This window comes from Rhinopithecus bieti, unplaced genomic scaffold (genome assembly GCF_001698545.2).
Source record: "Rhinopithecus bieti isolate Rb0 unplaced genomic scaffold, ASM169854v2 scaffold_4553, whole genome shotgun sequence".
NCBI classification, from domain to species: Eukaryota; Metazoa; Chordata; class Mammalia; order Primates; family Cercopithecidae; genus Rhinopithecus; species Rhinopithecus bieti.
Genome location: NW_016804694.1, coordinates 2,037,786 through 2,060,565, shown reverse-complemented (window position 1 = coordinate 2,060,565; position 22,780 = coordinate 2,037,786). Strand labels below are relative to the sequence as shown.

Sequence of the window (22,780 nt, the reverse complement as noted above, 5' to 3'; positions counted from 1 at the left end):
CTGGGAATCTCTGGAGACCCTCCATCACCATGTGTAGACACCTTCCACAGCCTGCAGCTGTGGCCACCTGGTCAGTAACACTGAATGCCTATCTGTGCATGGCACTGAAGGTTCACGCCAGAGCCCAAATCAGTGATGGAAAATAACTGTGGAATGATCGCAAAGACCTTACAGCCATGAAAAAAGTTCCCTCAGAACATGAGCCAGGGCTCTGATGTTCTTTTACTTCCTTTTCATCCTTTACCCGCTCACCGCTTTAACTCTCACTGCAATGACAAAGCTTCCCTCTCCAGTTCCCAACATACTTTCATAAAACCCATTAGGGCAACATTAAACACAACCATGAATATTTAAAGGAATACACTGAGAGTCCTCAAAGGTCTAATAAAACCACCATCACATCAACCGTTACTCTGGCCAGTTTCCCAAAAAGAAACAGAGAGGCCTCTACTTCCATCCCACCCAACCTGATGGGACCTGCCCGATGGTCAGGAAGCTGAGACCTGGGGCCTTTAGGCACATTTGCTCCCTCCCTCAGGAACAGGAAGAGACAACTGTATGCTAGTAGCTGTTCCCTAGGGCTGAGAAAGTCAAACCACAGTGGCCAAACAATTGTGAAATTCAGCCACTAACAGCTTTAAATACATTAGTTAATATTTCTAAACCTGACCAGGCCTAAAGCAATGTGAAGCAATCAAACCAGAAGTTTTGGACTCCACCACAGGGAAAGGAAGAAGAGAAGAGGAGAATGGCAAACACCTGGGTGTTAGAAAGTGAAGGCCCAGGTTACCAGACTGGGCAGCCACCACTGTGGGAGGGGCAAGTATAGCTTGTGACCACTCAGGCTTAATGATGCCATATCTCAGGTTTGAATTTACCACCCCACTGAATATTTATTGAGTGAGGCCACAAAGAAAATCGCTTTTATTTAAAATGCACGCTGCTGAGAAGGCTGAGGCTATGAAGGGAGCAGGAAGGACTTACTAGAGTTTCTGGACAGCTGGGCATCACTGCTGGATTTTATGACCTTGTAGTTGGCAGGAACATCCGATGTCGTTGACTGGGACCGTTCTGGTTTTACCCTCAGCTTGCTGTGGTTTTCTAGAACTTGGGCTGCAGTTGCCAAAGCAACTTTTGAGTTCAGAGTTTGGAAAGAAGGTGAGGAAAAGTCCTCTTCCTCATCATCGCCAATGTCCCAAGCATCACTGGTATTCCGTGCAAACTCATGAAAACTGGAGGCCTTCTTATTCTTCAGAGGAACTGTGCTGACTTTTGATCGTTCTTTAATGAAACTTCAAGAAAGGAGACACGATTACCAAGGAATGGCCTGACACATCTGACCACCTGCATTTGCTTATTATTATAATGTTAATAAATTACAAACTACTCCATACATAATCATTAGCTTCTTCAAACAAAAACAGCCCATATCCATTCTTCATCTAGATACATCCAGACCAGCCTGAGATCGCAGAGACAGATGTAGCAGAGACAGCCAATGGTCACCAAACATCCCATGTGCTCTTGTATACTTTCTGGCCCCCATGCACTTAGGTGAGGCCATATGACCAGTTCTGGCCAATGGACTAAGAAGAGAAATAAGGCGATTACTTCCAGGCAAAGTAGAGAATAGGTGTCAGTTCTGTATAACCTCTTTTTTTTTTTTTTTTTGAGACAGAGTTTCTGTCACCCAGGCTGGAGTGCAGTGGTACGATCCTGGCTCACTGCAGTCTTGACCTCCTGGGCTCAAGTGATCCACCACAGCCTCTTGAGTAGCTGGGACTACAGGTGTGCACTACCATGCCTGGCTAATTTTATTATTATTTTCTGTAGACACAAGGTTTCACTATGTTGCCCAGGCTGGTCTTGAGCTCCTGGGCTCAAGCAATCCTCCCACCTCGGCCTCCCAAATTGTTGGGATTACAGGTGTGAGCCACCATGACTGACCTATAGCTTCTCTTCTATCATGATGACTGGCAAGATGGTAGAGACTCCCTCAGCCTAGGTAACTGAGTGACTATGTGAAGCAGCAGTAACTATGTTGAGGAGCCTGCCCTCTGCCCTTACCCCACCCCCATTTTAGACATGTAGCATGAGCAGGAAATAGACCTTTACTGTGTTAATCCACTGAGATTTGAGAGTTGATCTGCTATCACTTAGAGTAGCACATAAACTACAGCCAGGAAACGAGATAATTTTAGGTAGTTCACATATGCAGCATTAAACCTTAAGTCCCAAAATAAAAAAGTTGTTCCATTTTTTGCTCTTCCGTTAGCCTTGAGAAGAAAGTTGAAGTTTGGTGCTACTCTGTCTTTAAGACCATTTTCTAAGTAGGTGCCAAAGTGAGAGCAGCCTCAGAATCAATATATTTTCTAGCAACAAGATCTGGCTCCAAATTTAATAAGACTGTTTGGTTTTTCACTGGGTATTTATATGGTTCTTTTCTTTTAAGAGTCAGGGCCTTGCTCTGTCACCCAGGGTGGAGTGATGGAGTGCAGTAGAGAAATCTTGGCTCACTGCAGTCTTGAACTCCTGTGCTCAAGCAATCCTTCCACCTTAGCCTCCTGAGTAGCTGGACTACAGGCGCACACCACCATGCTTAGATTTTTTTTCTTTTTGAAGAAATAAGGGTCTCATGCTGCTCTCGCTAATCTCAAACTCCTGGCCTCAAGTGATCCTCTCACCTTAGCCTCCCAAATTGCTGGGATTACAGGCATGAGTCACCACACCCAGAAGTTACTTCTTGTTTATGACAAATGTTATTTGTTTTCTATTTATAGAAATTATAATATTTGTTTTTTAAAACAAGTCTATTTGAGTGGCGAGGCATGGTGGCTCACACCTGTAATCCCAGCACTTTGGGAGGCGGAGGCAGGAGTTTGAGATCAGCCTGGCCAATATGGTGAAACCCCATCTCTACTAAAAAATACAAAAAATCTCTACTAAAAAAATATAAAATTAGCTGAGTGTGGTGGCACACATCTATAATCCCAGCTACTCATGAGGCTGAGGCAGGAGAATTGCTTAAACCTGGGAGGTGGAAGTTACAGTGAGCCAAGATCACGCCACTGCACTCCAGCCTGGATGACAGAGTGAGTGACGCTCCATCTCAAAAAAAAAAAAAAAAAAAAAAAAAAAAAAAAAAGAACTATAGGAGACAAGTACCCAAATCAAAGAAAAGAAAACTGAGGCTGCATGTTCTGGACTCATCCACCATGGCTTCTCCTTTGTAAAAGGGGACCTGATNGAGTGGCGAGGCATGGTGGCTCACACCTGTAATCCCAGCACTTTGGGAGGCGGAGGCAGGAGTTTGAGATCAGCCTGGCCAATATGGTGAAACCCCATCTCTACTAAAAAATACAAAAAATCTCTACTAAAAAAATATAAAAATTAGCTGAGTGTGGTGGCACACATCTATAATCCCAGCTACTCATGAGGCTGAGGCAGGAGAATTGCTTAAACCTGGGAGGTGGAAGTTACAGTGAGCCAAGATCACGCCACTGCACTCCAGCCTGGATGACAGAGTGAGTGACGCTCCATCTCAAAAAAAAAAAAAGAACTATAGGAGACAAGTACCCAAATCAAAGAAAAGAAAACTGAGGCTGCATGTTCTGGACTCATCCACCATGGCTTCTCCTTTGTAAAAGGGGACCTGATCTACCATCTGCAGTACCACCTCAGCGGATTCACTGTCGAGAACAAACATGCAGCTGTGTAAGAAAGATCTGTCATCTAATATACTGCCCAGGAGTATGTGGATATTACTGTTTTCCTCCTTAGGGGCATGTGTACATCAAGACTGCATAAATACTGGATGTTTTCAGAATTCTTTAAACAATCATCAAATTAAGAAATTGAATTTTAACTCAGGTCAAAGAGCTGACTTGAAGCTGATGGCCTAACATGGGGTGACATACACTCACAATAGGACCGGATGAACACACTACAGCGAGACAGGCCAGGCTGGCTGTCAGGTTCTAACAGGTGCCAACTTCTGAGAAAAATGAAGACGGTTAACCAGCTGAGGGGTGGGTACCAGGGTATGTGTTGTATTTTTCTTCACACCCTTTTTATGCATTTGAAGGTTTTCATTACATATATATATATATATTTGTTTGTTTGTTTTGAGAAGGAGCCTTGCTCTGTCACCCAGGCTGGAGTGCACTGGCATGATCTAGGCTCACTGCAACCTCCACCTCCTGGGTTCAAGCGATTCTCTTGCCTCAGCCTCCTGAGTAGCTGGGACTACAGGCATGCACCACCATGCCCAACTAATTTTTGTAGTTTTAGTAGAGATGGTGTTTCACCATGTTGGTCAGGCTGGTCTCAAATTCCTGACCTCAGGTGATCTGCCTGCCTTGGCTTCCCAAAGTGCTGGGATCACAAGTATGAGCCACCGTGCCTGGCCGGTTTTCATTACATTTTTGAAGCAGATGATGATTCAATATATTTGAAGTAGATTAAGAATTGGAATTTATTCAAATGAAGACTTGCCAATAGAAACTGGGAGGACACTTTCCAACACAATGAAGAAGAAAGAAGGGAGGAAAGCCTGTCATTCCCCATGACATAAAGACATGAGACTCAAGGCAGACCATTTTGAGGCTGCCAGAAATGATTTTAAGGACACCAGCCCACAAAACCCAAAATTCAACCAACCAATTTAAAAGGCAGCTCTACCCTGAGGAAAGAAGCTTTCATGGAGGAAGGGGTTGGTTTCACCTAGAAAAGGGAAAGAGTCTGAGGACAAAACAAGGTTGGTGAGAACCACCCACAAGAATGAAAGAGAAGGCCGGGCACAGTGGCTCACGCCTGTAATCCCAGAACTTTGGGAGGCCGAGGCAGGCAGATTACCTGAGGTCAGGAGTTCAAGAACAACCTGACCAACATGGTGAAACCTCGTCTCCACTAAAAATACAAAAATCAGCCAGGTGCAGTGGTGCACACCTGTAATCCCAGCTACTCGGGAGGCTGAGGCAGGAGAATTGCTTGAACCCAGGAGGCAGAGGTTACAGTGAGCCATAATTGCGCCACTACACTCCAGTCTGGGCGACAGAGCAAGACTCCATCTCCAAAAAAAAGAAAAAAAAAGAACAAAACAGCAAAGCAAGAAGTGAAAGGTACTTTGGTTTACCACTGACAGAAGGCAGAGAATCCACAGACCAGGAACAATAAACAATAATGGGTAAATTTAAGGCTCTAAAGCTTTTCCATGTTTACTAGTTATACTCTCTCCAGAGGAGACACATAAATTCACACATAAATATTGGCTACTCACTGGCTACCAGACCCTATGTTAAATTTTATATATACCCATTTTCTCATCTAATGCCCATTAATAATCCTATGAGGTGGGTATTGAGCAGGCAGTGAGGTCTGGGCTCAAATCCAGGTCTACCTGACTCCTGAGCCAGCGTGTGCTGCTAACTACTTACTCTACCTAAAAAAAAGCAGCTAAAAAGAAGAAGGCCAGGGCCTAGAAGGATCTGTAGCCTAGGAAGAGAAGTCACCAAGTAAACTGAGCCACACACCACCACAGCTCTAATTCTCCCCAACTATACACAGCCAATAAGCCTGACTCTCACATCCTGTAGGAAAAAAAAAATCTCACCTTGTAAGAAAAGACTTAGGTCTGACACACATTGCCTATTCTGAGTAGACAGGAAAGAAGCCACATCTAGGCATGGGCTCCTGATAAGAGAAATGCCGCCCTTTTCTGTTGACCCCAGTAGTTGCAGCAAAAAGTTAATCCAGGTAACTCCAGCTAGGGATGCCTTCAGTTTATACATTCCATTTAAACACAGTTCGAAGTAGTTTATACTTAACTCAAGGTAAAAGAATGCCACAGTGTGGCTTGAAGTCTAACCAAGATTATTTATTATAATTATTATGATTGAGATGGATTCTCACTCTGTTGCCCAGGTTGGAGTGCAGTGGCGCAATCTTGGCTCACTGCAACCTCCGCCTCCCGGGTTCAAGCAATTCTCTTGCCTCAGAATCCCCAGTAGCTGGGACTACAGGCGCATGCCACTATGCTCGGCTAATTTTTGTATTTTTAGTAGAGACGGGGTTTCACCATGTTGGCCAGGCTGGTCTCGAACTCCTGACCTCAGGTGATCTGCCCACCTTGGCCTGCCTCCCAAAGCGTTGGGATTACAGGCATGAGCCACCATGCCCCACCTTAACCAAGATTATTGAAACACAACTCTATCAAAATCACAATCAAACTGGCCTCTGATGAACACCTTCACCATACCTCCTTACAACTGTACAACAAATCACAGTTTAGAAAGCACCTTTGCAGATACTTCACGCAATCCTCACAAATCTGTGAGGTAAGTCTTACTATCTCTACCTTATGAATGAAGAAACTAAGGCTCAGAAAGTTTCAGTAATTTGCCCAAGGTCATGGAGATGGTAAGTGGCAAAGAAAAAGGTATTCAAGAAGTGTAGGGAATACTAAAAATTTCAAAAACCTAATAAATGGCACATTTGACTTGGTAAAGTACTTGGTGATGAGTACCTTAGCAACACAAACACCTAAGGGTATGTTGAAAAAGAGTGGCCACAGGTTACACTGGTTAGGAGTATAAAAGATCAAACATTCTGTAATTTGATCATACTACACTGTCTTACTGATACAGTTGTTCTACTTAACAGAATTTTCTAGAAAAATGTTTGACACTGGCAAGTGATATGAAGTAGGTGGAGAAATTTAGTAACAATCAAATAAATTCAGGTATCTTAGTAACTAGTGTGGCTTCATATGAACTAGTTTTATAACTCGGAATTAGGACCTAGCATACTTGAGCATCAATTCAGAAAACAATAAACTTAGAAGCTTGTTATACCATCAAGTGGCCAATGGAGCTGCTCAGCAATGAGACTAGTTTTATCTGAGCTATAAAAATTATTGCAGGCAATAGTATCACTAATAGTAATCATCTGGCAAATTAAAGTCAATATACATGGACTTCCTGTGCTTGTGCAGTTTAGATGATTGAAGACCCAATGTAAAGGCTTCTGCTGTGATATGTATTAACCACACAGTAATTAATGATGGGCTGAAGTGGAACGATAATCATGTAGCAGAGAAAGTCATAAAAATGTCCTAACAAAGGTACTAAAATAGAAGCGATAAATGTTTTATGGCAACAATCTGAAATTGTAAAATGGTCTGGTGCAGAGGTAGACGTGGTCCCATGTTGTAAAATATCAGTATCAAACCACCACATACATGAAAAAGGGAACCAATTAATCCAGTGACAATTAAATTCCTCCCAAACTGTAAAGCTAAGTAATTACTCCTATTGAAAGCGTAACTGAAACTCTGCTGCAAGGATCAGTGAAAATATTCACGATTTTATATCATTAACAGGTGAGAAAATAATAGTATATAAAGTTTGCCTTGGCAGTTTGGGATATGGAAATATTCTTTTTTTTTTTTTTTTTTTTTTTTTTTGAGGTGGAGTCTCACTCTGTCGCCCAGGCTGGAGTGCAGTGGCGCAATCTCGGCTCACTGCAAGCTCCGCTTCCCAGGTTCACGCCATTCTCCTGCCTCAGCCTCCCGAGTAGCTGGGACCACAGGCGCCCGCCACCGCGCCCGGCTAATTTTTTGTATTTTAGTAGAGACGGGGTTTCACCATGGTCTCGATCTCCTGACCTTGTGATCCGCCCGCCTCGGCCTCCCAAAGTGCTGGGATTACAGGTGTGAGCCACCGCGCCCGGCCATGGGATATGGAAATATTCTTGAAGATCTGTCCTAAATACAAAATTAGGAAAAGCTCAGTTGATGACAGGTGCAGACAAGGTATGGTGATCTGGATCAAAACATAAAATGGACAGTATACTCAATGCCTTATATATGAATGGATGAACAGATTTATAGGTTAGCCACATGTTTGTCAAAGGTTGTGCTAGAACAGATCTATTAACAATCAATAACTCCTGACTGTGACCAGAATGGTTGTGGCTACATGTAACATAATACTCAACTATGATCCTTAAATCGTAAGACCACAATGTAGGTCTAAGCTGTTGTCTTTGCTATTTTTGTTTTTTTGTTGTTGTTGTTGTTGTTGTTTTTGCCTCGGGGTTACAAGTTGGCTGCTATAGCTTTCAGAATCACACTCACACTATCACGTTCAAAAGCAGGAAATGTGAGTGGCAGCAAAAAGAGGGTTTCTTCACAGAACCATCTCCCATTCTGACCAAAAAAGAAAATCTTTCCAAGAACCCTCCCCCAGGAGACTTTCTTTGGCCAGAACCAATGAGATGAGACCACTCTATGCCAGTCACTGGCATTACCAAAGAATTATCATGAAAGGCTTAAACCAATCTTAATACCTCCCCTAAATGCATTGTTGCTTACTCAATATCTGAACAAAATTATGGTTCTTGAGCATGAAAGAAGCAGGCACAGGGAAGACTATCAGGTAGGTAACCATCAGTGCCTGCCTCACTGGCCAACAGACCAGAAAGTCGATTCTTGATAAAACCAAAGAATAGCAGAATTCATTCTATTTAATGTGACAATCACACAGATATCACAGAAAACATGCTCCCCTTAAGAGCTAACAGCCAGATACAGTGGCTCACCCTGTAATCCCAGCACGTTGGGAGGCCAAAGCAGGCTGATCACTTGAGTCCAGGAGTTTGAGACCATCATGGGCAACATGGTGAAACCCCATCTACACTAAAAATACAAAAATTAGCCAGGCATGGTGGCCCACACCTGTAGTCCCAGTTACTGTGGGTGGGGTTGGGGGTGAGGCATGTGGGAGCTGAGGCAGAAGGATGGCTTGAGCCCCAGAGGTCAAGGCTGCAGGGAGCCCTGATCGTGCCAGTGCACTCTAGCCTGGGCAAGAGAGCAAGACTCTCTGGAAAAAAAAAAAAAAAAAAAAAAGGCCAGGCACAGAGGCTCATGCCTGTAATCCCAGCACTTTGGGAGGCCAAGGCAGGTCGGTTACTTCAGTTCAGGGGTTCGAGACCAGCCTGGGCAACATAGCGAAACTGTGTCTCTACAAAAAATACAAAAATTAGCCAGTTGTGGTGGTGTACACCTGTAGTCCCAGCTACTAGGGAGGCTGAGATGGGAGGACTGCTTGAGCCCAGGAGGCAGAGACTGCAGTGAGCCAAGATGACACCACTGCATTCCAGCCAATAGAGCGACCCTATCTCAAAAGAAAAAAAAAGACGACATAACAAAAGGTGCAAACCAACGAACATTAAAGAAAAGCCTGCTGTTTAAGTAAATGAGATAGTTTCATTCCTTCATTCAATAAATATGTACTCAGTGCCTACTCTGTGCCACATGCTGTTCTAGAGGCTATGAGTACAGTAATGAACAAAACAAAGCCCCTGCTCTCAAGAAATCTATGCAATAGTGGTTTCTGATTAAAAAAAAAAAAAAAGTGTGCACCTTGCAGACAAGAACAGCAGTCATGCTTCCTCAGTAATTCAGAAGACTGTGCCTTATACATACACCAAATCGCAAAAAGGAAACAAGTTGGTAAAATTATAGAAAGTGCACCACATACTCAACTAGGTTATTTCTAAAATTTTTAAATACTGATAATGCATATTTGATACAGCATTCTTCTAGGTATTCAAAATACTTTAATGTATATTATCCTTTTCTCTTTTCTTATTTTAAAACCACTTTATTTATATATTTAGAACAGTTTTAGGTTCACAGCAAAATCCAGAGGCAGGTACAGAGATTTCCTATATACTCCCTTCTCCCACATAGGCACAGCCTCTCCATTATGAACATCTGCCACCACAGTGGTACATTTGTTACAGTCGATGAACCTACACTGATACGTTATAATCACTCAAAGTCAGTAGTTTGAATTAGGGTTCACTCTTGGTGTTGTACATTCTGTGGGTTTGAACAAATGCATAATGACATGTATCCACTGTTTTTTGTTTTGTTTTGCTTTGTTTTTTGAGACAGAGTCTTGCTCTGTCATCCAGGGTGGAGTGCAGTGGCTTGATTTCAGCCCACTGCAACCCTCAGCTCCCGGGGTCAAGCAATTCTCCCGCCTCAGCCTCTAGGGTAGCTGAAATTACAGGCGCCCACCACAAGGCCCGGCTAATTTTTGTATTTTTGTTAGAGATGGGGTTTCACCATGTTGGCCAGGCTGGTTTCAAACTCCTGACCTCAGGTGATCCGCCCACCTCAGCCTCCCAAAGTGCTGGGATTACAGGGATGAGCCACTGCGCCTGGCAGTATCCACCGTTTTTATAGTATCATACAGAGTAGCTGCATTGCCCTAAAAATCCTCAGTGCTCCACTTATTCATATCTCCCCTCAACCCCACCCCTTGGCAACTGATCTTCTCACTGTCTCCCTATTTTGCCTTTTCCAGAATGTCATATAGTTGGAACCATAATTATACATTATCTTGACTTCCCTATTAAGACACAGGCCCCAGGAAAGTGAGAACCTACGTCTGTATCTCCCAAACCATTCAGCTTTCATTACAAACAACAGCTTTCCCAGAAACTAGTCTCTAAAATTAAGCATGCCCTCAAATAGAGGCCAAAGCTCTTAGAAAATCTCACAAGATGACCTACCCCCTCATTTAAGTTTACTGTGTATCAGTGATGGTCCGTGAGAGACAGATGGGATAAAGGGATAATTGGGGGTGTGGATACATAGCCACACACCTTGGATTTAACTAGAGTCTGTTGCATTTGAAAATAATTTATTAGAGTTCTAGAGATATAGCCTCCTAAATAGCTTTTATTTATTTTTATTTTTTTGAGATGGCATCTCACTTTGTCGCCCAGGCTAGAGTGTAATGCATGATCTCAGCTCACTGCAACCTCTGCCTCCTGGGTTCAAGTGATTCTCATGCCTCAGCCTCCCAAGTAGCTGGGATTACAGGTGCCTGCCACCACACCCAGCTAATTTTTGTATTTTTAGCAGAGACAGGGTTTCACCGTGTTGGCCAGGCTAGTCTCGAACTTCTGACCTCAAGTGATCCACCTGCCTCGGCCTCCCAAAGTGCTGGGATTACAGACATGAGCCACCATGCCCAGTCCTAAATAGCTTTTAACTTTTCTGTACATATGCCTGGGTCTCTTTGAATGTGTCAAAGGGAAAGAGGAACTAAAGAATGTCAGCCTACAGTTATATTCTGTTGCCCTAGTTCTCACAGTAAAAGTAAGGAAAACGTGGCAGACCTACCTATATTCAGAAGCAGTGAGCCTCGGAAACCAGATCTCCTGCTAAAAGATCTGGAAGTCATCAATCTTCTGGTTTCAGGGACAACATTTAATCAATAAAGACATTTTGACCATTCTCTTTTGACCAAAGAATCCAATACCAAACCCTACATATACCAGTTCCCAATATGGGAAAACACAAAATCTCTAATGGATGTTAATTTGCCATTTAGCAACGGACCATTTGGAAGTAAGAACATTGCTCATCTCCTGGTACAAAATAGGGCAGAAGAGAAGCTAAAAAAGGTCAAAGTGGAAACTGTCATTTCAACAAAATAGGGGAGGGCATGGGGTGACAGAAGTAGATAGATAAAAAGAAAATGTCTTGACTTACTTTTTGGTGAGCCGAGGGTCAAGAGGAGGATGCTGTGCTCCATATACAGGCTGGATACTAAAAGCAGAAAAAAAAAAAAGGAAGAAATAAACTGTTAGTTTAGTTGGGAAACTAAATATGTTGGCTGAGAGCCATCTGCATCACAAAATTGGATGGGACTTTGAGAAACAGGTTATCTCTAATAACTGTACTCAAGTCATCCCCCAAAGAGAGCAATCTTCCCTTTAAAAAATATATTTGATAATGTTCATTTTCCCTGGTGAAGTTTCAGTGCCTTACACACCTATGTGTAAAGAAGGCAGGATGGAAAGGTAACGGGCTTTAGAGCTGGAGAGAGCAGAATTCAAATGCCAGTTCTGGCACTCAGTACCACTATGAACTTCCAGCAAGCTTTTTGACTCCTTTGAACCTGTTTTCCCATCTAAAGTGGGAATACTGCCTACTTGAAAGGCTCATTGGGGTAAAAGACAGTGAAGGGTGACCTAAGGAACTCACACACTGCAGGAGGGGTATAAAGTGACATAACCACTTCAAAGAACAGTTTGGGCATATCTAGGAAGAATGAAACATGCATACCCTAAGACCCAGTATTTTCACTCCCAAATAGGTATCTTAAGATAAATACATACCTATATGTATTAGGAGATATATATAAGACTATTCAAAGCACCATGGCTCCTCTTAGCCCCAAATTAGAAATAACCCAAATGTCCATCAGTAATGACAAGAGAAATCAATTGCAACACATTTATACAGTATAACATTATATGGTAATCATAATATATGTGAAGTAGGGCTTCAAGTAACAATGTGGATGATCTTACAAATGTCATGTTGAACAAATGAAGTATAAGAGAATAAATACTGTATGATTCTATTTACACAGACTTCAAAAACTGACAAAAGTAGTTTCTACTGTTTAGGGATGCATGCAGAGTAATATTAAAAACAAAGAAAGGGGCCGGGCGCGGTGGCTCACGCCTGTAATCCCAGCACCTTGGGAGACTGAGGCGGGTGGATCACGAGGTCAGGAGATCGAGACCATCCTGGCTAACACAGTGAAACCCTGTCTCTACTGAAAATACAAAAAAAAAAAAAAAAAAAAAAAAAAGGAGTAAATGATATAGTTCCCTCTAGGGGAAAGAAAGGAGGAGGCAGCAAATAGACACAGAAGTTTCTGGGGGTGTTCACTTTGTGATTATTCATTAAGCCATCATACCACACATTTGTGCTTCACGTACTTTTCTGTAACATATCACAATTAAAAGAAAATGAGCTGGATGGGGTGCCTCACACCTATAATCCCAGCACTTTGGGAGGCTGGGGCAAAAAGACTGCTTGAGCCCAGGAGTTTGAAACCAGCCTGGGCAACAAAGTGAGACCCTGTTTCTACAAGAAAATAAAAAATTAGCTGGGCATGGTGGTGCACATCTGTAGTCTCAGCTACTTGGGAGGCTGAGACAGGGGGATTGCTTGACCCCAGGAGTGTCCAGACTGCAGTGAGCACACCACTGCACTCCAGCCTGGACCCTGCTGGAAAGGAAAGGGAAAGGGAAGGAAGAGAAGAAAGAAAATGAGAATAAATGACTTGAGAATAACTATATATCAAGCCAAACTATTGTTTAAGTATAAATGTAAAAAAAAACAAAAAACAAAAAAAACTACTTTCAACATATAAGAACTCAGGGAAAATATGTTCCTTAACTCCTGCCTGAAGAAGCTGTGAGAGAACAAACTTTAATCATGAGATAGAGAAACCATGGCAAAAGGATTGGTGGGGAGCCCTGAATGAATCCAGCCTTACAACTAGGTCTTACATTTGAGGCAAAGAGAATGTAAAAGTAATATAATTGACAAAAGTTAAAAGGAGGAAAAAATGGACAAATGAAGTCCATTGACTTCTTCATCTTTTACTGACAGGGCTCAGAAGGTATTTAAAGCAGATAGCTCAATGTGCAAATCTACGTCACTACCTGCTTAACATTAAATCCTAATGTAGATTTGCAAATGTTAATAGAGGAATATGTATGTTTTACGATAGAAAATAAAACCAAGAAAAATAATATAATCAACTAGAAGGAGGTGGAAAGAGAGCGGTGAGGAATATACTTACTAATTTCATTATTGCTCATGGTAGAGAGTCAACGGGTACTGTCTGAAGAAATATCGTATAAAGTTACACTTATAAACATAATCACTAGAATAAAAAGATAAATCTTCCAAATTATCAGAATATATATATATATATGCCCTCCCCTCAAAAGCAAGCACAGTCCACATAGTGAAAGATTTTTTTAAGAAGAAAATATTTTTAAAAGGTCAAGCATGGTAGCTCACATCTGTAATCCCAGCACTTTGGGACACTGAGGTGGGAGAACCGCTTGAGGCTAGAAGTTTGACCAGCCTGAGCAACACAGCAAGACCCTATACCTACAAAAAATTTAAAAATTAGCCAACTGTGGTGGTGCATGCTTGTAGTTCTAGCTACTTGAGAAGCTGAGGTGGGAGGATTACTTGAGCCTGGGAGTTTGAGACTACAGTGACCTATCATCATGTCACTGTACTATAGCCTGGGCAACAGAGTAAGTCCTTATCTCAAAAAAAAAAAAAAAAAAAAAAAAAAAAAAAAAAAAAAAAAAAAAAAAAGGCAAGGCGCGGTGGCTCACACCTGTAATCCCAGCACTTTGGGTGGCCGAGGCAGGTGGATCACGAGGTCAGCAGATTGAGACCATCCTGGCTAACACGGTGAAACCCTGTCTCTACTAAAATACAAAAAAAAAAAAAAAAAAAAAATTAGCCAGGCATGGTGGCAGGTGCCTGCAGTCCCAGTTACTCCAGAGGCTGAGGCAGGAGAATGGCGTGAACCTGGGAGGCGGAGCTTGCAGTGAGCCAAGATCGCTCCACTGCACTCCAGCCTGGGCGACAGAGCGAGACTCCGTCTCAAAAACAAACAAACAAACAAAGAAGATGAAGAAAATATTAAAAATTGAACTAAAACTAAATAACTAAATATATCAGTTATTCCAATAAATATAAAGGAGCTAACTTACCTATTAAAAGAGAAATGATAATTACCAACAGGAAAGTAGTTAAATAAATTACAGTACATCTTTTAAAAAGAATGGGGCAGTTCTGGCCAGGTACGGTGGCTCGCGCCTGTAATCCCAGCACTTTGGGAGGCCAAGGTGGGCAGATCACCTAAGGTCAGGAGTTCAAGACCAGCCTGGCCAACATGGCGAAAACCCATCTCTACTAAAAAATACAAAAATTATCCGGGCATGGTGGCAGGCACCTGTAATCCCAACTACTCAGGTGGCTGAGGCGGGAGAATCACTTGAGCCCGGGTGGCGGAGGTTGCGGTGAGCCGAGATCGTGCCACTGCACTCCAGCGTGGGTGACAGAGCAAGACTCCGTCCCAAAAAAAAAAAAAAAAAAAAAAAAGAATGAGGCAGTTCTATATTCACTGACATGAAATAAACTCAGACATTAACTGAAAAAAGATGCAGAACTATATGTATGACACCATTTTTGTAAAAATCTTTAAAACAGATATATGCATTTTATGTATGAATAGGTCGATGTATTCACAGAGTACCTGAAAAAGTACAAAAGACACCGGTAGCAGCAGTTTGGAATAGGAACCAGATGACTGGAAGATGATGGGACACCAAAGAGACTCAGTTTTCACTGCAAATCCTTTCGATTTAGTATCATGTACAAGTATCACCTTTATAAGAAATAAGCAATCTTGAGAAGGTTAGAAGGTTCAAGTGGGATGATATGTCAAAAGCCCTTCAGCATAATTCCTGGTGGGTGGTAATGCTCATTTAATGTTAAGCAAGAAGTGACGTAGATTTGCAAATGTTAGAGCACTACCCAGCAAACACTCAGTGCCCAAGAAACGTTGATTTTCTTCCTGCCCCCCATTTTTATAATTTAATCCATACCCAACATTTAGAAATTGAAACAAACTTACCAAATACTTGTTTCACATAACAGAGGTGATCCTAAAGGATGCTTTCAAATAAAAATTAGCCAATTCAATCACTTTCACATTAATTTCTATTAAGATTTCAGAGGAAATCTTACATATAATCTTTAATTTATGAATACAGTCCCTACCTCTTTAGCTATAAGAATATTTACTCCCTAAACCTCTCTGGAAGATTAATATGTGTAAGCAAACTATTACATATATTACTACAGAAATACAAACAGAAATACAATAAACAATACTAATTGATGTGTTTAAAGGGTTTCCTAGGCAGAGAGAAAAAAAGAGGAATCAAAGAGTAAAGGGAAAGTTCTGCTGAGAGAGGAAGGGGGTGTTAGACACAGACACCCCCACCTACTGCAAAAAAAAAATCCCAAAGGGCTACTGATATGCACATTAGCAGCTGCAAATGACCTAAGAGTATACCTGAATTATTCAAGTCCACAAGCCCTCCTCACAGTAAAATATAAAATCAGAGGATAAACTGCACGAAGATCTCAACAAGCCGGTTAGGTAAGGTGACTGGGTAGAAAAATAAGAGAGGGTCCTTAGATCCTCTCCTTAAAGGAGTATTACCGTCTGCGAGTAACCCATGCAGAAAAAAACCAAACCTAATTTGTGTAGGCTGAAGGGGCCAGAGGCCATCAATTACCATCTAGGAAAGGAATCTTACAATCACAGTAGACTATTTTTTTAAAGCTGTCAGCCCAAGGTGCTGGCATAGCCAGAAAGGCTAAGATAAATGATGGACTTCATCAGCAAAGGCATCAGAGCCCAAATTGAATTTGTTAACATATTCTTGAACTAAACCATTACGTATCTAAACCTGGAACACTTTGTATAATAAATCAGTTTATTGCAGCTTAAAAAAGACAGGCAAGAAGTTAGAAAAGAGAAACCAAGATGATCACAGAGACTAAATGGAGACAGACCAGAAGAGCCCAGTGATTAAGGTGCTCAATTTCCTGACATTTACACTTCACCTATCACTGTCTGTACCATCCCTACTCCTTCCAAACCCAAACTCAGCTCTAAGAAAGGCTGATCTCCACTCCACCTTCCCAACTTATTAAACCCATTATTAAATAAGGCTCTTCTCCCTACTTGGAATGCTTTTCTATTTTCTACATCCCTTTTCAAAACTGTATCCATCCTGCAACATTCTCTTCAAATTCTACACCCCTCATGAAACTTTCCATATCCCTACCCCCAGCATCTACTAACTCATGTCTTCTCTAGTTCCCTAACATACATAAATCAGGGCTATTACTTTTTTTAAATAAACTAGATTTAGATCATAATATAAGACACAATCAGGGCTGGGCGTGCTGGCTCACACCTGTAATCCCTATACTTTGGGAGGCCGAGGCAGATCACTTGAGTTCAGCAGTTTGAGACTGGCCTGGCCAAAATAGCGAAACCCCGTCTCTACTAAAAACAGAAAAATTAGCTGGGCTTGGTGGCACACACCTGTAATCCCAGCGACTCAGGACACTGAGGCACAAGAATTGCCTGAGTCTGGGAGGCAGAGGTTGCAATGAGCTGAGATCATGCCACTGCACTCCAACCTGGGTGATACAGTGAGACTGTCTAAAAAAAGAAAAGAAAAGAAAAGAAAAAAGACACAATCAGATAAGCACTCAACATTCAGCCTAAGCAATAAGACGTTATACAGTCAAAATCCCAGCTGGGGGTGGCTCACACCTGTAATCCTAGCACTTTGGGAAGCCGAGGTGGGGGAATCACCTGAGGTCGGTAATTTGAGACCAGCCTGACCAACATGGAGAAACCCTGTCTCTACTAAAAACACAAAATTAGCTGGGCGTGGTGGTGCATGCCTGTAATCCCAGTTACTCGGGAGGCTGAGGCAGGAGAATCGCTTGAACCTGAGAGGCAGAGGTTGCGGTAAGCCAAGATAGTGCCATTGCACTCCAGCCTGGGCAACAAGAGTGAAACCCCGTCTCAAACAAACAAACAAACAAACAACAACAACAACAACAAAAAAAAACACCCTGGCATATCCCTCCCTCCCTTCCTAGGAAGTTGCTCTACTGGATCTGGCATTTTTCACACTCATTTTTATATTTTCATTTTCTGTGTATGTATCCCTAAATAATGTATGATTTTGCGTGTTTTTTAAACTTTATATAAATAATATCACACTGTAAATATGACTTATTTTGGCTCTAAATCATGTTACTTTAAATTTTACTTAATTCCATGGCTAACTGGCTGATCTCTCCAACACAAGTTAAAAAAATACAAAACATTAACTCTAACACAAGTGAAAAAGCATTTGACATTTTCAAACACAAAGAAAAGTACAGAAAATGATATGATAAACATTCATGAACCCATCACTCTGATTTATAAATGTTAACATTTGTCATATTTCATTTAAGAAAAAAAGTGTTAGGCCGGTCATAGTAGCTCATGCCTGTAATCCCAGCACTTTGGGAGGCCAAGGCAGGTGGATCACAAGGTCAGGAGATCCAGACCATCCTGGCCAAAATGGTGAAACCCCATCTCTACTAAAAATACAAAAAAATTAGCTGGGCATGGTGGCATGCACCTGTAGTCCCAGCTACTCGAGAGGCCAAGGCACAAGAATCGCTTGAACCTGGCCTCGGAAGTTGCAGTGATTGGAGATCAGGCCACTGCACTCCAGCCTGGCAAGAGTGAGGCTCTGTCTCAAAAAAAAAAAAAAAAAAAAAAAAAACAATGTGTTAGACTACTGAAGCCCCAGTTGCAGTCCCTAGTCCTGTTCCTTCACTTCCCAAGAGATAACAATTACTCTGAAATTGGAGGGAACTCCTCCCATCTGTTTTTATACCTCTACAGATATCCATATATCCATAAACAATGCACAGGATTTTTTATGTTTTTAAACTTCACGTAAAATACAGCACATTGTACATATAATTCTACATCTTGCTCTTTGCATTCAACAATGTGTTTTCGCCCAATTCCACGTTTAAGTTTGTCTGATTACAGATGTAACACATGTTCAGTGGAAAAACCAGAAAGTCAATCACACACAGCCTCTTCTCCAGGGAAGCCACGATGCCAAGCAGAGTTTTTAGTGGTGCCATATCTTTTCCTGTAGCCCCCTTGCCACCTGGCAGAGCATGACACATATCAGCAGGTACTTAACAATATTTAGTAAGTGAAGATTAGATCTCTACAAAACCTAGGCCTCTGCTTAAGCTAGACCTAAAAACCAGAGGTTAACACACTGATTCTTGAAGAAAACACACCACATATGCAGAGAAAAGAATGGCATGGAATATGCTGCCACACAGACAAAATGGAACAAAAGTTCTGATTAACCTCCGTCACTCTCTTTAATAAAACCAACACCATAGAATGTACTGACATAGCTGTTTTGACCAGTTGGAACAGTGCAAACATCTTGGTAGGAAAAATCAACAGGTGTCTGTTTAGCACTGATAAAAGAGCTAGCACAAAATGTGGAAAAGACCTATCAAATTTAAATGCCAAATGTGTTGGCAACTGATCTAGGTTCACATACTCACTCCACATTAGTCTTCCAGAACAGGTGATCTATGCTGTTTCAATGATAATTTGGTATCTTCCAGTGACTCACTCTACCAGTAAAACATCTCCAAGCCAAGAACAGGTTGTAATGTACCTGCCCAGACAGGCTATGACTTTTACACTAAGTCTCCTGTCAGATTCATTATTACTTTAGGATTGGGTTCAAGTCCTTAACTCGGCCTCTCCTTCCAACAATGAAGGGCCTGGAAGACTCAGGGAATTTGGATTTTGGCCAGATACAGAGGCTCACGCCTGTAATCCCAACACTTTGGGAGGATGACATGGGCAGATTGCTTGAGCCCAGGAGTTCATGACCAGCCTGGGCAACATGGCAAAACCTGTCTCTACGAAAAATACAAAAATGAGCCAGAGCTGGGCACGGTGGCTCACACCTGTCATCTCAGAACTTTGGGAGGCTGAGTAGGGGGCGGATCACTTGAGGTCAAGAGTTTAAGACCAGCCTGGCCAACATGGCACAACCCCCTTCTCTAGTAAAAACACAAAACTTAGCTGGGCATGGTGGCATGTGCCTGTAATCCCAGCTACTTAGGAGGCTGAGGCAGGAGAATTGTCTAAACCTGGGAGGCAGAGGCTGCAGTGAGCCAAGACCATGCCACTGCACTCCAGCCAGGGCAACAGATGGAGACCCTGTCTCAAAAAATAAATAAATAAATAAAGTGATTTTTTTTTTCTCCTGTGCCCAGGCTCTAGACACACACACACACACACACACACACACACACTGATCAAAGCTTTTTTTCCCCCCACAAGTTTGCACCACCACGCTCAGCTAATTTTTTTTTGTGTTTTTAGTAGACACAGAGTTTCACCATGTTGGCCAGGCTGGTCTCGAACTCCTGACCTCAAATGATTTGCCCGTCTCAGCCTGCCAAACTGCTGGGATTACAGGTGTGAGCCACCACACTCAGCCAGATCAAAGCTTTTCAATTTCAGTTTCAAAAACTAAAGCAAGGAGAGAAACAAAAATGATAGCTACTATCATTGTAACTATCATTCTTGTAATAGCTAATATTATTGTGTACCTCCTAACCAATTATTATGTATTATCTCATTTAATCCTCATAACAGCCCCGTGGGGCATATACTCTGTCCCTATTTTAGAGATGAGGAGACTGATGCACTGAGGGGTTAATTAAATCCCATAAGATCACATAGCTAGAAAGTAGAGCTGGGATTTGAACCTAGGCAGTCAGATTTCAGAGCCTGCATCTTTTTTTTTTTTTTTTTTTTTTTTTGAGACGGACCCTTGCTCTGTTGCCCAGGGCTGGAGGGTAGTGACGCAATCTCAGTTCACTGCAACCTCCGCCTCCCAGGTTCAAGAGATTCTTGGGCATCAGTCTCCTGAGTAGCTGGGACTACAGGCGCACACCACCATGCCCAGCTAACTTGTATTTTCAGTAGAGATGGGAGTTTCACCATGTTGGCCAGGCTGGTCTCGAACTCCTGGCCTCAAGTGATCTACCCTCCTCAGCCTTCCAAAATTCTGGGATTACAGACCACCACACCCGCCAAAGCCTGCATTCTTAACAACAATGGTACAGATTGCCTCTTATCTTCTAGGCATCAACACAATGACCATTTGACGTGCTAGGTACACAGGGCTCATGTGAATAACTCAGAGAACTTAAAAAGATGTTTAGTTCCACCAAGTTATCACATGACCTAGCAATTCCACTCCTATTTATCAGCAGAATAGAAAATATATATCCAAACAAAAACCTGTGCATAAAAGTTCATAAAAGCATTATTCACAATAGCCCAAAAATGAAAACAATTCAAATGTCCATCAACCGATGAATGAACAAAATGTGGTATATGTACACCATAGCACATTATTCAGCTATAAAATAAAATGAAGTACTGATACATACTACAGCGTGGACAAGCCTGAAATCACTGCGCTTAATAAAAGAAGCCACTCACAAAAGGCCTCATATCATATTACTCCATATATATAAAATGTCCAAAAGAGGTAAATCCACAGAAACAGAAAGTAGATTAGTAGTTACCAGGGTCTGGAGTGGGGTGGATGGGGAGTGACTGTAAACAGGTATGTAGTTTCTTTTCGGGATGATGAAAATGTTTTGAAATTAGTGGCGATAGTTGCACAAAACCATCTGTACTATAATGAATATACTAAATAGCACTGAAATGTACACTTTAAAAGAATGAATTTTATGGTATATTAATATCTCAATAAAGCTGATATTTTTAAAAAGAATGTTTCCTTCATTTGTAACTTGTTATTTTATGTAATAAAATTTCTGTTTGTTGTCACTAAGGTTGTTGGATCACGATCAGACAGCAAGAATCTTGTCATCGCTTTGATTTTTCACCTTTCAATTTGCAATGAAGAGTAAAGTAGTTTCATTTCCAAGTTGCCATGCATCTAGTACAGTCATTTGTGTCATTTCCCCACCCAGGAGAAAGCTTTTCTTCCCTAAGACCGAATGAGTACAGATGCAAAAGTTCTATTCTTGAGAAAATGCTCTAATATTTTCTTTAAATCAAAGTACCTTTCTATCTAAAAGAACTTTAGTTTTCTCCCACGACCAGAGGCTCGTGAGCTTTACTGCTAAAAGCACACAGCTGAAAAATATTTCTCTTTACCAAGTAAGGTACTAAAAATTATTATGAATTGTGACAATATTTGAATACCTTAAAACAAACAAGGAAGACAATGAGCTGGGATAAGGATCTGAGTAACATTCTTTTAAATGTTTACTTGCTCTAATAATGATAGTAATATTAATAACTACTGTCTTTTGAGCAACTATAATGTGCTAAATAAACACTGTCCTAGGTTCTTTACAAATAGGGTATTTCACTTAGTCCCCACAGTAACTCTGAGGAAGGTATTTTTATTTCTCATTTCATAGATAAGGAAACTGAGGCCTAGATAGATTATTTGTCTTGGTCATACACACAGGAGAGCCCAAATAGTAACCCAAGTCTTTCTGAACTCAAAAGTTCTCTATTTCTCTATATTCTTCAAAATGAAAAGGGAATCTAGAAACTTGAAGAAACTGAAAAGACTTCTCTTCCTATCTCAGAAAAGTAGTGCTTTAAAAAAGTTGACTGTTCTTATAGTCAAATACAGGAAATACAGGAAAAAAAGATTGTTAATAGCAACCACCAGTCAGAAGGCACAGAAACCCATGCCATGTCCCACATCTCTTGCACTGCTTCCTGATACAACTGTCTTCCTATTGATTCTGATTATAATCTTAGGATGTCAAAATTTAATGATCTCACTATGGAAAACCCCGGAGAATAGCAGTTAGCACAACTAAAGAGCTCACTAAACCAGGAAGGAAAAGGAATCAGTTGCCAGGAAGTGGTGCTTACCTAAAAACACAGAACATCTTTAACAGTAATATCAACACTGCAAGTCCATAGCACTTTAATCTGAAGTTATCTTTTTATTATTTAATGAGCATTACTAAAAGCTGATTTCCACCTATTCTCCACATGTCTACTAGGATCCTTAATAAAACAAACCTCTTGGTGGGGTATGGTGGCTAACGCCCGCAATCCCAACACTTTGGGAGGCCAAGGCAAGAAGATCACTTGAGGCCAGGAGTTAGAGACCAGCCCAAACATAGACCTTGTTTCTATTTCATTGGGGGGGGGGGGGG

The 22,780-nt window shown here is 41.6% G+C and overlaps 1 protein-coding gene across 1 annotated transcript in view; it reads right to left on the bottom strand.

The window, feature by feature from the left end:
- Window positions 1-22,780, bottom strand: part of TBC1D22B (TBC1 domain family member 22B) — a 78,410-nt gene that overhangs the window by 54,108 nt on the left and 1,522 nt on the right. Inside the window, exons 2-3 of the mRNA XM_017870133.1 lie at window positions 11,570-11,626; window positions 985-1,292 (exon numbers count right to left, since the gene is read on the bottom strand). Coding sequence (XP_017725622.1) covers window positions 985-1,292; window positions 11,570-11,626 — 365 coding nt within the window. The remainder of the gene's footprint in view (window positions 1-984; window positions 1,293-11,569; window positions 11,627-22,780) is intronic.